Below are 14462 nucleotides of genomic sequence, written 5' to 3' on the forward strand. Positions count from 1 at the left end.
GTATCAACACAAAAGGATATAATGTTTGTACTTATTGCCTAATATGGAAAACCACTGTAGAATAAGCTGAGTGTAGGATACAGTATAAGAATATTAATAAAAAACAAACCAATTAACAAAAATCAAGTGCCCACAAAGCGTGCTTTTGCCTTGGGCTGAAGAAATAGCCTGCTTGCTTGGAACAACACCTTGACAACCTTATGTTTCTACTATGCAAGACAGCTCATCTGGTAGAGAGTTAGCAGACCTTATTCGGTGAGACAAGAGAATCCCTTTGAGAGCACCATGATGGTAATCGATGTAGGGCAAAATACAAACAAAAGCAGGCTAAAACACTGTTCATGTTACTGTTCATGTGAACAGTTTCAGAGGCTCAGAGCCCCTTATTTTGCATTTGTGTGAATGGTAGAAGGTCTTGACAGGCCAAGGCCTTGTCATGTTAAGATGTTGGAAGGTTCAATGAGCTTCCATTTGAGGGAGTTGGTAGTTTTTTTACTTTCTGTTTTGTTATAGGCTTGGTTTCTATTTTTATTAAGCTGCTTCTTTCTGTTTTAAGGGTAAGGCTGCCTAGAAAGTCCTTTTTTTGCTTCTTTCTGTTTTAGAAACCGAAATATAAAGAAGCAACTTAAAAATTTCTATTTTATTGTTGAGAGAATCAATTTTCAATTCTCAGCAAAGTTAGTTTCTGTTCTTAGAATTGGTAGTTTCTATATTCATGTGATCTGGAGAACAAGCATTAAAAATCTCTATATATGTTTAAAATAGGTTGTAATGACCTCCTGATTGATTTATGAAGAAGCTTTGCATTGCTGCGACCTTTTTTTTGGTTTTTGGGTCCCTGTTTGAGTACCAAGAAGGGCTTGTTATTGCTGTGACAGCTAAATGCCTTCAGTTTTGTGGAGCTACTAAGAGGGCTGAAACACCTTTATCTATTTCCTTTGTTCTCCTCTTTTCTTCTCTTTGTTTCGATCCTCGTTTGTGCTGAAGAATTGAACTTGCTGCTGCTGCTGAAAGACAAGTTTGAAGGCTGCTGTTGATCCTTTCCAACACCTTACTGTTTTAGATTCTGCTGCTCCACCCCCCCCCCCCCCACAAAAAAAAAAGGCGAAAAACACTCAAGCATGACTGCTGCTGACCAGAAGCTTGTGCAGTTGCTGCAACTATCTAACTTCATGACTAGGGTTCCAGACACCATAGAATCCTACGAGAATTGCGCCTTCTACTCATCATCTGCAGTAAATCATTCTTTTTGAGTTGAGGCTCATTATACCAGGTAACTTGACCTGCAGGCACCTAGTTACTTATTTGGTGTTTTGGGTCATAACTCTCAATTCAGCCATTGGGATTTATCAAATTTCGGCAGTGCTTTATCATTGTGCCATCATCACTTGATACAAGTTTGGTTAAGCTTACGAGCTGGTTTCCCTAGAAGCCATGCTCTCCTGTTTTATGTCCTTAGTTTCTAATTTTGTTGTGTGGGTATTTTGGAACTAAATCACTCTCGAATTTGAGCTCTACATTACTCTTGTTCTGTGTTTGCTTATAAAGTTTTTGTTTGAAGATTAATTTCTATTAACAATGTGTAAAATCCTCTTGAATGGAACTTTCACTTCAGCTTTTTTGCTTGATTGGAAAATGTGTAATGCATTGCAATTTGGATAACTTTTATTCAGCTTGTTTGGACTTTTTAATGACCCCTACCTATTTGTACAGGCAGATGTTCTTCTTTGCTCAGATTGCTTCCATGATGGGAGATATGTGACTGGTCACTCTGGCATTGATTTCATAAGGGTGGATTCCACTAGAGATTTGTATGACCTTGATAGTGACAGCTGGACTGACCAGGAAACACTGCTTCTGCTGGAAGCACTGGAACTTTACAATGACAACTGGAATGAAATTGCAGAGCATGTTGGTACCAAGTCTAAATCGCAGTGCATCCTCCATTTCATTCGGCTCCCAATGGAGGATGGCCTACTGGAGAATATTGAAGTTCCAAATAAGTCTATTTCAAGTAATGTGTCATCCAGAGGTGATGATAGGGGGTCATATTCAAATTCTAATGGTGATTCTTCAGGTATTTATTCTGCCTAATTGACAGACTTCATAACATAATATTTGTTTGATGGAATCACAAAAATGGAAACTTTAACTTTCTTTGTACTTTGCATTGCAGGCGTCGATTCTGAAAGCAGAATTCCATTCGAGAAATCTGCGAACCCTCTGATGTCCCTGGTATGTTATTGTGATAATTGCATGATTTATTTAGCTTATCATTTTTAATGCATAGTAGAATATGCATATTATCTTATTGTATTTTGTTATGGTTGTTTAGGATTTAAGATCATTGAAAGCTTTATGTTTTTCGAACTATATATTTATTTATTTATTTATTAATATTTGCACCGGATGTCTGCTTGAATGCGTTATTCTGTATCACTGGTTTGGAAGCATCATATGATTGGAAATTTGGTATATTTGAGTTCACATCCATTAACATTTGTTTTTTTCATATTTTCTATGCCCATGGTCATTATTTTCATAAGGAAGAAACATTTTATTGGGAAGACTTTAAAATACATCAAGAGTAATATTCACTACCATGTTCTTTTCCCCCCTTTATATATCGTTGTATTCTGATTGGCTTAGGGGGCTCTAGTATCTTGGTCTGTGAATATGTTGAACTATTTCTATTGTGTCATGAAATCATAGATTGGTCTTTAAATGTTGATATCCTGAGATGTTTAGTGGTATAGACAAAGTAACAGATGCTTATTTTTGGTTTAGATTGTAAGAAACTTAGTTCTGATATGAATGGACGAAATGATGAGGGACAGAGTTGTAGTAGTCTTTCTTATGACCGATCCAGGTATAGATGGATAACAATCCATCATATCTTGGTTATAAATTGAAAATATGTCGACTTTAAGGCTAGCTTCTACCACTTTTTCTCCCTTGTTTGGTCTGATGTGCTGGCTTCTACTGATGAATTATGATGGATAGCACTTCCAGTGAAGTACTTGAGTCAGTTCCTTTGTGGATGCATCTTTTGGTTATTTATTTCTATGCAGGCCCAACATGTTTGTGTGTCTCAATGGATAGCCAAGTTTGCTTATGATTCAGTAAGATATTAGAAATTTATATTTAAACCTTGAAATATTTTATGTTAAGAATTCTAGATAGAATTTCCTAGGTGATAGTTTCATAACTTTCTTAAGTTGCTTAATTTCCTTTTTAAGTAGTTTTGTTTTTCTGGTTTAGAGCTTCCCCGTTAGATGTAGTCTATTTTATTTTAAAGATTCTTGTAATACAGTGGAGAAGTTACTTGATTGAGAATGGAAAACTGAAGGGGGTTGTGAGGGTCATCACCTTGGAACAATAATTGCATCTTCTTTTTCGTTTGTCATCATCAATGGCAACACCATACTGCCATGTACATGTATCCTATCTGTCATCACCTTCCCTGCCTCCTCTGATGCCTCTTCGCTATTGCCTTCATTCTCAGCCATTGTCTCACCTTCTTGGCTCCTTACTGTTGCATAAAAAAGATAAGGAGGAAAAGAAGCCATCATTAACTTCTTTTTCGTTTGTATCAATGTATGCACTTATTATTTTTCCTGACCCTCCTATTTATTTCCTAATTAGAAATCCTTTTGGCCTAATACAAATAAAAGAAGTATGGTAAAGCATTTGAGGCGTCATATGTGCTTCCAGTGCTGTCCAATAAAGTTCCTTTATTTTTCCTAATCCTCCTATTTATTTCCTAATTAAAAATCTTGTTTCAATATATTTTTTTCAATAAAATTTTGGTCTAAAAAAATAAAACAAGTATGGTAAAGCAATTGAAGCCTCATATGTGCTTCAATTACTCTGAAATAAATTTCCTTATTTTTATGCACAGAACAGAATATTTTTCCTTATTTTCCCTACTTTTTTGAAAATTTAAATTATTTTTCACATTTTTCGAAAATAAAGCACACACACATAACACTTAAAATTGAACCTTCTCCAGTATATACTCAAAAATTTTCTACTTTGGTTGTAGGAAATTCAATTTTTCAAAACCAGAAAAACAAATAAAAACTTCAGACTCCGTGAGGTTGTAGATTGGCCTCCAATGTGCGACGTGTAAAGAAACAACATCGACACAAGTATTTGTCATTTTTTAATGCAAAAAGTAGATTATTGGAATAGTAACTTTAACTGAGATGGTTGAATGCAAATAAATGTTGGTGTTCAAGACTAGCCTAAAACTAGTGTCGGTCATAGAGAGGGATTGAGGCTTCAAAATGAAACAAAGCCCATCTCTTGTTCCCTCCCGCCTCAGAAATGAATGAGTCGCTTAAAATTAAGCTTACTTAGTTCAGTGAGTTGGAAAGGAGTGATGGTGCTAACCAATTTTTTTAGGAAGGAAAATGGTTTTCAAGTCCATTGCTTTCTCTGCCCCACTACCTCGTAAGGGCGTTGAGATCAAGCATGAGCCTCTCCAAGCTGGGAGCAGTTGATCCGTATACTACTACTTCAGAATGGAAACTAAACCAACATAAATAGATTGACCTTGGGGGAGAGAGCTGAAAGGTGTGCACAGAAAGGGATGGGGACCTGCCAGCTCGGATATCTTAGGTTCTGATGAATGAAACTGGAATTTGCAAAAAGAAAGTCTCACTCCAAGAATTCTCAGCTCTGAACCTTTGATCCGGGGGGCCTTTTTTTTTGGCCCTGGTTTACATTAAAGCTAAACTAGTTGTATAGTAAGACTGGCCATTCATCTGATATGGGAACGGAACATCATGCCTGTTGGTCATCAAAAAGTGGTGAGTCAAACCAATTCATTCCATGCTTTTGTTTTATCTACCCGGGGGCCAAGGTAGGTAGTAAAATCAAACATTCGTGCCATAATCATGTAACATTGGGTAAGGATCATTCCAAAAAGTGAAGAACAATGAATTTTCTCCTGCTCTCGGCCAAACTGCAGGTCTTTGTTGAAATTCCAAACTGAAGGGATTGAGTTATGGTTTCTTTTACATATGCATGTGACCAAAATCTTGGAAAGTCATGAGATATTGCCTTTTAAAACTTGCATGCAATCTGGTCTCGACTTCAAGATTTGAGTTTTTGGAGATCTTGACGAGATCTTGAACTATGGAGTGTCTGCGTGCCTTGAAGAAAACTCCTTTATCTGATCTAACTGTTGGAGAAGTTTTGCAGGTTGCCTTTCTGGCCTCTGCAGTTGGGCCAAGAGTTGCTGCTGCCTGTGCTCATGCATCATTATCGGCACTGTCCAAGGAAGGGCATCAATCAGTTGCTTCCAATAAAATTGTGCAAATGGAAGGTTCTGCTCATGGGGATAGGTGGGATCCATTGTCTTTCCTAGTATCAATTTGTCTATTGTATTTTTAGCAAACTCCGTACTGTTGCATACGTATGAAATATGTTAAAGCACTGGAATATTTTCAGCCTTTTCCTTCCTGTAATATTTTAATTTTTGTGCCTCAGCCGGTGAATTTAGGTTATTCTGGGAGAAAGTGTTCTAAAATTTTCTCTTTTTCGTGTGAAGGATTAGTTCAGAGACTGCTCATGCCAGAGAAGGTAGTTCTCATGGAGGCTCAACGAACACAAGCCACCAGAAAGGTTGGTGCCTCATTCTATTTATTTATTCCCCCCCACCCCCCCTAATCAGATTATCAGTTCTTCCATATAATAGTTCTTTCAATGAATATCAGAAGAAACAACGGCAGCACAAGGATTAAGTGGTCAGAATGATACTGTCTCTGCGCCATTGTCCATTGAAAGTGTGAAACATGCTGCACAATTTGGTCTAGCTGCTGCAGCAACAAAGGCTAAACTGTTTGCAGAACATGAAGAACGTGAGATTCAGAGAATGGCTGCTACCATTATAAATCACCAGGTATGATTATGATTCCCTTATTCTTTTAGCATTGTTCCTTCTTCTTCTTCTTCTCTCTCTCTCTCTCTCTCTCTCTCTCTCTCTCTCTCTCTCTCTCTCTCTCTCTCTCGCATAATATTTTAGGCGAAACGACTTTTGCTCTAAGAGTGCTGAAATAATCCAATGCTGTGTGCTTTTTCTTCTAATTGGATGATATAGTCACTTAAAAGTTATTGGATAGATGGGATTTTTCCTTAATAGGTTGCGCATCTCAAACTCAAATAAGTGGTCTAGATCAATTCTATTGCTCAGTGTGTTGAGGTTATTCCTCTTCTAATTTAACATTCCAAGTTCTTCAAATGGGTTTGGTTCTTCAAATAATTTAAGTGCATTATGTTAATGTGTGGGTGTGGCAGAGTCCAGCCCCACTAATTAACCTTGTAAAATAATGCCATACCATGACTCACAATTGACCCAACTCTGTTTGATCTCTTAAACAAACAGATCGGAATGTAACCCAATTCCAGCAACAACACAAAAGAATCATTCAGGAGTTGGTGAACAGCATAGTTGGCAAGGTGACCCAACAAAGTGGGTGCGGTGTGACCAAGGAACCCTTGTGTTGTCTTATGTTTCCGCTCTTTTCTAACTGATGTATACCTTATATCATAATCAACATTAGGCCACATCAAAAATCAACATTTAGCCTCATCAAGATATCAAAATCAACATTAAGCTACATCAAGTAATTAAAAATCAACGCCACACCACATCAGAAGTCATAAAAATCAGCATAGAACTAGAAGACTAAAACCAAAAATTGATGGTATCCTAAGTTTAGAACAATCAAAGCATACATTTGGTTTATAGTTTTCTTGGAGTTTGTCATGGTCCTCAAATCAGTCTGTTAACATTTGGGTTATATAGTTCTTAAAAATTATGTTCTTACCTACAGTCCTTGATTATGGGGAAATGTTTTTGTTCCATGTTGATGTTTTTACTAGTTGAATGACATTATTTTTACATAAGATCTTCCTTATTATGTAGAACATGAGCTTTCTTATAAATTTGAAATTGATTTAAATTAGATTTGTACCATAGGAATTATGTTCTGGACAGACCTTATTTGATGTGCACAAATGCTGTCAAAATAGCTGTGAATGAACACAGACACACACACATATGGTCAAAACAAATGACTATTTAACCCCCCCTTTTTTTAATCCTTCTCTAGAGCAATATTTTAGATTTAAGAATTCCAGCATTGTTAAGTTAAAATTTCATAGTTTCAGCTCATGAGCAGCGGTTGATCAGCTCTAACTTGAAGAATATCCAAAATATGAAGCTCTGGGGTTACATCCATGGCTGAAAAATGGTGAAGAACGAATTCATGATGGGGAATAGCTTTCACCACTATGGTTACTATTCTCAATTTCTCACTTACTGTTCCCCATCACAAGTTCTTATTTTAGCCTCTTTATGCCACCTTGCTTTGTAGTTTAGCCTTGGAAAATCTGTAGCTCTAGACTATGCTGCATCAGTTACTGATGTTTCCTTTCTTGACTGGACCAAGATCTTGTGGTCCCAGGTGGTCTGGTGAAAATTATCGCAAACTTAGACGAGTATGGCTGGGATGAGCTATAGACTGATCTGTTAAAGTGAATTATATTTCCACTTGTGGTCATTCACTGGGATGGCCAGAATCTAGTTAAAATGCTTTTGCGAGTCTTGTGTTTGGCTGGCGCAAGCCCATACTGTCCTGTTGGTCAGCAGTTAGTCTGTGAGTTGCTGTTTGAGAGGAAAATAAAAAGATGTGTTTCCTATGGGTTTGGTCCCTGCACCCTGTTTGTTGATGATTGTCATCGGCGATTTCTCTCACGGTGGGAGAACTCTCGAGATCTTGCGAGATTTCACAATATCTCTCTTTTTCATTTAGTGAGACTAGATGATGTGCTTAGCACATAGGGCCTCAAGTCTCGACTCTGGAGTTGTGACTTTGATGATTGGATTATCATTTGAACTTTGTAACTTGAGTAATGAATATGCATAATGTAATAGACTTGTTTTAATTTTGCACATTGGCATTCTGTATGAGTATATCATGTTTAAGGGTTCTTCTACATTCAAGATAGTTATTTCCCACTTGGGGTCCAAAGTGGAACTACACTTTTTTTATATAATTTTAAAAATAAACCCAAGGTAACTAGTGTGTTCAGAAAGGCTGAAATAGGCTTGACAGCAAGTTTCCCAAATGACCCCTAATACTCTCGAAGTTGGGGAAAAAGTTCCACCAACTCAGCAATATCTTGCCGAGATCTTGAGCCAACTCTCTTTTTTGAGTTGGCAAGACGGGTCCCAAGATCATGACCTTGAACTTTGGTTTATCTCTTCTAGTTACTGGTGAATTAGGGCCACATTTAGCCAGCCCATTTAGTTGGGATAGCACTAGGTGATGGTGATATTAGTTTATTTAAGCACTAGGTGATGGTGGTATTAGTTTATTTGTCTCCTCTGGTATCTCTTAATGGTGAGTTTTGGATTACCTTGATGCTTACGTTACCATACTTTCTGGATTTGGCTTTCTTTCGTTTATTAATTCATATTTATTCTTTCTTCTATGTCCTCATCCTTATTCATGATCACTTGCTTTTTGTTCCCATTTTGGCCATTGCCTCCTCCACTTCTCTTTCTCTTTTTTTTTTTTTTTTGGGGGGGGGGGGGGGAATTTGGGTTCTTGTAGCCTGTGGACTTGCATTAATTTTTGGACCACGTTACTGGTCATGATCCTCAGGATTTTAATATTGCTTTTAGCTTCTGTTTTTTTTTTTTTTTTTTGTCTTATAACTCTTTCTCTTTTTCTGTGGTACCATCTCTTAAGATTTTGCATGCAAAGGAAGATATATGCACATCTGATTTCCACTTGTATCACCCATTATTGGGTAGTATGATCACTTCATATTAATCATACATTAAAAAGACAGACATTAATTTTATCAGGAAACTTTATGAATGGACAGCAACAATAAATTCCGGAAGTTTTCTTCCACATAATATTATTGGAAAGGAATTTATTTATGTTTCTATGTTCATTGCAGTTGAAGAGATTAGAGCTGAAGCTAAAGCAGTTTGCAGAGGTGGAAACCTTATTGATGAAAGAATGCGAACAAGTGGAGAGGACTAGGCAGAGGCTTGTGGCTGAACGGGCACGAATTATCTCTACCCGACTTGTACCTGGTGGAACATCTAATGCTACCTTACCAGGTGCTACTGGAGGTGCTGTAGCAGGTAGTATTGCTGTTAACAACAGACCTCAACTTATGTCAGCATCACCTGCACAGGCAAACGTCCCAGCTTTCGTAAACAATCAAACAAGCCACCCACATATGTCCTTCATGCCACGGCCACAAATGTTTGCATATGGGCCTCGATTACCTCTCTCTGCAATCCATCCCTCCTCATCAGCTCCCTCAAGTAGTGTCATGTTCGCTTCTGCCCCAGGTGCAGTCCCCCCAACTCTTACTCATCCCATGTTAAGACCGGTATCTGGCACTAACACTAATGTAGGTTGACGACTATAATGGTCCAGCGGTCTGTAGTATAACTTTTATTAGATCAAAATCTTAAAAGTAATTTTGCTTCTATCTTATCTGAATCAAACTAATCAGGGTCAGTTATTTAATAATTTAATGTATGTTCATATCACTGTAAATTCTGTTACATGGATTCAATTTGTTCCTCTTTTTCTCTTCTGGGTTTCTTCGCATTGTTCTTTTCTTGATTCAATTGTAGCTTGGAAAACAATTCGGATTGGATGGTATTGTTTGGAAAGGAGAAAGGGAAAGAAGGGGAGAACCTTCTTTATTGTACAAACTTTTTGAAATCAAACCTTGAATCCAAGTACAACTAGAAAATAAACAAACAAACAGGGGATGTCAGTCTGTATTCCAGCTCTGTACAAGTTTGTCTAAGTTTAGGATCTTTTCTGTTTTCCACCCAAAGTTCATGGTATTCGCTCCGGCAGTGGAATATCTGCAAGGTCCTCCCTCAAAACAACATTATTGACGAAGATTCATATCACTGTAAGTTTTGTTACATGGATTCAATTTGTTCCTACTTTTTCTTCTGGGTTTCTTTACATTGTTCTACTCTTGATGCGACCGTAGCTTGGGAAACAATTGGGATTGGATGGTATTGTTCAGAAAAGAGAGAAAAGTGGAAAAGAAACAAACAAAAAAACAGGGGATTGTCGTCTTTATTCCAATTCTAAACAAGCTCGTCCAAGTTAAGTATCTTTTATCTTATTCATGGTATTCACTCTGCTAGTGGAATATCTGCAAGGTCCTCCCTCAAAACAACATTATTGACAAAGACTCCATCAGTACCATTGAACACTCTCTCCATTTGGGTTTGGACATTGTTTTCAAGCTTGGGTGCATCAATGAATGTTACTGCTGTATCTTTCCTGAAAGTTAAGTAGATAAGGGCTATAACATATGTGGCCATGATTGGGAACACAATGATCCCAATAAAAACATTAGCAACTTTTGGTAGATTGTTGTGGACCAGCCATTCACCAAAGGCTGTGGTCAAGTAATAGATGTTAATGCCAATGATGCCCAATCCCAAGATCCAAGATATCACTATGATCTGCAAGCAGAACCCAAACATACATGAGGTTTACCTTAGATGTTGGCCTAAAGACCTCAAAGAATAGCAAGAAATACCCAGGAGGAGTTAATGAACTTAAAGGAGTCACAACTCACATAGATGGAGTTCTTGTGTGGCCCCATCTTTTTGGTGCTGCTACTGAACTTGAGGAGAGGAACAAGAGCAAATGGAAGCTCAAGTGATAGTATCATCTGGAAGATTGATTGCAGAAGGATTGAATAAATTAGACATGTAACTTAGCTTTAAGCAAATAAAATACAGTGGCGAATTACGAACCGAAGCAATGATGATCAGACGGCCTGCCCCGGCAGAACCACCAATGATGGAGACAATCAAACTAGGTGCAATTGCGATTGTTCGGGTCATCAAATTCCTCATCCATGTTTTCATCTTAATGTCCAAAAACCCCTGGTTTGTTCATAATTACATTCTATTTCAGATTACGCAATGGCCAGCTACATTCAGAGATGAAAATTATAATAGTAGACGAACGTAAGAAGCAGGATTAATTAGCCTCACATAGCTCATTACCTGCATTACAAATTGTCCAGCATAAGTACCAGTGATGGTAGAACTCTGACCTGAGGCTAGCAATGCAATGGCATAAATTGTGGAACTTGATTTTCCCAACACATTCTGCAAATAATTTACGGAGAAATTGTTAATATTTTATGAAGTAAATGTATGTTTAATACTTCTTTATTCTCTGACCTTAAGAAGGAATGAAGCAGAATTAAGTGTGAGATCATTGCATCTGTCAAGGTTCTCTTGAGATAGGTCGTCAGCAAAGCAGACGGTTCCTGACACCGAAACCACTGCAACATTGATTAGGAATGCTACAAATAGTGCAAACCCACTCTCTATCAAGAAGAATCGACATGCATCCTGTAAATCAAAGGAATAAAGGTTAATGTATATATCACTTAGAAAACCTAAACCCTAATTGATGCAGAAAGAATGAAAATTGCAAAACATTCATACAAATTTTATTTTCTATTGGTAAGAAACAGTCATACAATTGACACAACGGTTAATGTGGCTTGTATCATCTCACTCACATTGATGCTGTGAACTGATGGAGGTATCTTCCTTGATAGTACTAGAGCAGAATGAAGAAAGAGATTGTGCCTGTTCTAGCATGAGAGGAGAAAGGAATGATCCAACCCAACATTAAATTTAAATCAAGAAAGAGAATGACTTGATATGATGAAGAATTGGGACATTCTTACGGCATAACAAGGGCTCCCAGTAGTGCAATGGCATCAGCAGTTGCGCCTTGGCCTTTAAGCTTGGGAACAAACATTCCCTCTAAAACCTTTGAAGCAGGTGGTTTAACATAACTCATTTCCCCAAAGTAACAAGCAGCCATCAGAAATACAAGTAGAGCAATCAAGAATTCCAACTTCCGGACCTACCATAAGATTGATGATCGATGGACATTAACAAATACAAGTAGTGCAATCCAAGATCAGATCAATCTTCAAGTGATGACACGGGAAAAACAATTAACAAGGTAGGAATAATTACCCCATATCTCTGTAGACCCAGTAGGAGAAGAGTGCTTAAACCAGTTAAGAGAACTCCAGTCCATACTGGAATGTGGAACATTATGTTGAGTGCAAAGGCTGTCCCAATTACTGTAACAATACAATTAGTTAAACCCACTTTCAATCCTAGAAAATTTATGAGTTCAGATAATATAAGAAGAGAGGAGAAAGAAAACCTTCAGGAATATCCGCGCTAGTAACTGCAACCTCTGCTAACAACCAAAGGCAATAGTTCACAAACTTTGGGTATTCTAGCTTACATACCTCAGCCAAATGTTTACCTGCAATAACCATTTAAGAGAAGGGACAAGATTGATTAATTAATTAGTAATGATAACTGCCATGTAAAGAAGTTGAACCGGTAGATTCCCGGACTTTGATCATACCGGTTGCTACACCAAGATTAGCAGCTAGGGATTGAATAATTAGTGCAAACACCAACCCGATAAGGATTATCCATAAGAGCTGATAGCTTCGACAAAAGAGCTGTTAGTTAAGTTTCTCGTCTGAGTTTAGAGCTTAAAACTTGTGATTTGTAGAGGATTACCTCATATCTGTGATTAGCTCCAGCTTGAAGATCGGTTTCCACTGCATGTACGATAACATTACAATTAGATTGAGCGAGAGAGTGTGTGTGTGTGTATTAGAGAAAAAGAGAAAGAGAGATTACAATTGGCCGGGTCAAGATAAGCCAAAGAAACAAGGAAACCAGGACCAGCACAGGCAAGAAGCTTTCTCCATCCAGATTTCTGTTCATCAAAGTTTGAAAAGTTACTAGAAACATTAAAAAAAAAAGTGCTTGAAACTGGAGAACAACTTAAGAGATCAAAGAGAAGAAGGGGAAGTTAAGAGTAGAAACCTCATAAGAAGTATCATCATGTAGTTCTTGGAAATGCTTGTTGTCATTAGTGGGGAATGAAGGTGGAGATGGAGATGTCATGATCTCCATTTGGGTTATACAGTTGCTTCCTCTTCGCGATGATGAGAGCTCTCTAGGGATTCGTTGCTGCTCCATGATCCATCTCTCTTTCTGACTCTTATACCCTGTCACTGATTTCTCTATTTTTTGGCTCCCGTATGTCTTCATCTCTCAAGTCTATTTATAGACAAATAAGAAAGCAGAAACTGGATTACCAGGAAAAAAAAAGAAAAGAACGCAGAAACTGTAAACAGCAAAGACAATACCTGTTGCGGGGAAGTCTTCATATCTCACTTGATGGTTAGCTAGAAGACAAAGCCATACACAACTGACCAAGAATACAGTGGAGGAAGCACTTCTTTTTTCACGAAAATGATTTTCTGATGAGAATGCGATTTAGCGTCTGCATGTTAGTATCCTAGAATAATTTCTATACGCATGGCATGCCAATTTATTAAAACGGAATTGCTTGCATATGCAATATGTTCAAGATGTAACTTATTCTATCGTTACAGAAATGAAGATAAGTTTGAAAGGTTGGTTGTTTTCTAATGCCATTTTCAAGACACAAACTCCAAATATCGGTTAATTAACAAAAGATAAATGCTGGAGATGGATTAAGCAAAGGGAACACTATTTCTATTATGTCAATTTGATAAGGGCTTGAATATATATGGATCACCAGGTAGGGTGAGGTGTCACTCTTAGAGAGAATCTCTAACATGTCATGAGAGATTTAAATGAAAACAATTCCACGAGTAATTTTACTAATTTGGGGTTTAAAAGTCATTTGAGACATTTAACCACAAATGGAGAACCAATCTGGTTTTATGCGAGGAAGATCTATGATAGAGGCTATTTATTTAATTATGAGATTTATGAAAAGACCTTTATATGATATTTTTTGACCTAAAAAAAACTTATGATAGAGTTCTTAGAGCGTTAATTTGACAAGTACTTGAGAAAAAAAGGGTTGCAAGTAAATATGTGGACGTAGATAATGATATGTCTGGTGGTTTATTGATAAGTGTAACAACAGTGAGCGGATAAATAATGAATTCTCAATTATAGGTGAACTACATTAATGATCAACTTTAAGCTCATATCTATTTGTACTTATAATGAATGAATTAATCAAAGACATTCAAAACGAAATTCTTTAGTGTATGATTTTGCTGATGATATTGTGTTGATAGATGAGACTCAAATAAGAATTAATACCTAACGATTAAATGCCCACTGTTTGGAAGCCTTTTTGCAACACTTAAACCCGCAGACACTGAGCGAGGCTGAGGCTTATATCATCCATGGATATGTTAAATTAATAAACGCGTGTTTTTATTTTTCCACTGAGGAAGATAAAGACAGTCTCCCGTTTCTTTTTAGCTCGGTCTCTCAGCTGCTGTATCTCTCTCGCTTCTTCACGTCACTCCCTTCTGCT

General features: G+C 37.4%; 2 protein-coding genes across 2 annotated transcripts in view; one reads left to right on the forward strand and one right to left on the reverse strand.

The window, feature by feature from the left end:
* LOC149009361 (uncharacterized) overlaps positions 1-10775 on the forward strand; it is a 26413-nt gene extending 15638 nt beyond the window's left edge. The window contains exons 24-29 of the mRNA XM_089162347.1: positions 1714-2077; positions 2177-2235; positions 5209-5351; positions 5558-5631; positions 5724-5908; positions 8983-10775. Of these exons, the coding sequence (XP_089018473.1) occupies positions 1714-2077; positions 2177-2235; positions 5209-5351; positions 5558-5631; positions 5724-5908; positions 8983-9456 (1299 nt within the window). The 3' untranslated portion in view covers positions 9457-10775. The remainder of the gene's footprint in view (positions 1-1713; positions 2078-2176; positions 2236-5208; positions 5352-5557; positions 5632-5723; positions 5909-8982) is intronic.
* LOC149009362 (metal transporter Nramp7.2-like) lies at positions 10199-13008 on the reverse strand. Its single transcript, XM_089162348.1, has 13 exons — positions 12962-13008; positions 12773-12876; positions 12650-12690; positions 12489-12567; positions 12279-12383; positions 12083-12192; positions 11785-11966; positions 11614-11683; positions 11267-11440; positions 11087-11191; positions 10832-10963; positions 10651-10746; positions 10199-10534 (listed from the first exon to the last, which is right to left on the reverse strand). Exons 1-13 carry the CDS (start codon positions 13006-13008, stop codon positions 10199-10201), a joined length of 1581 nt encoding a protein of 526 aa, XP_089018474.1.
* Positions 13009-14462: the final 1454 nt, after the last annotated feature.

Source organism: Hakea prostrata, chromosome 7 (genome assembly GCF_041222555.1).
Source record: "Hakea prostrata isolate BN-2017 chromosome 7, UWA_Hpros_2, whole genome shotgun sequence".
NCBI classification, from domain to species: Eukaryota; Viridiplantae; Streptophyta; class Magnoliopsida; order Proteales; family Proteaceae; genus Hakea; species Hakea prostrata.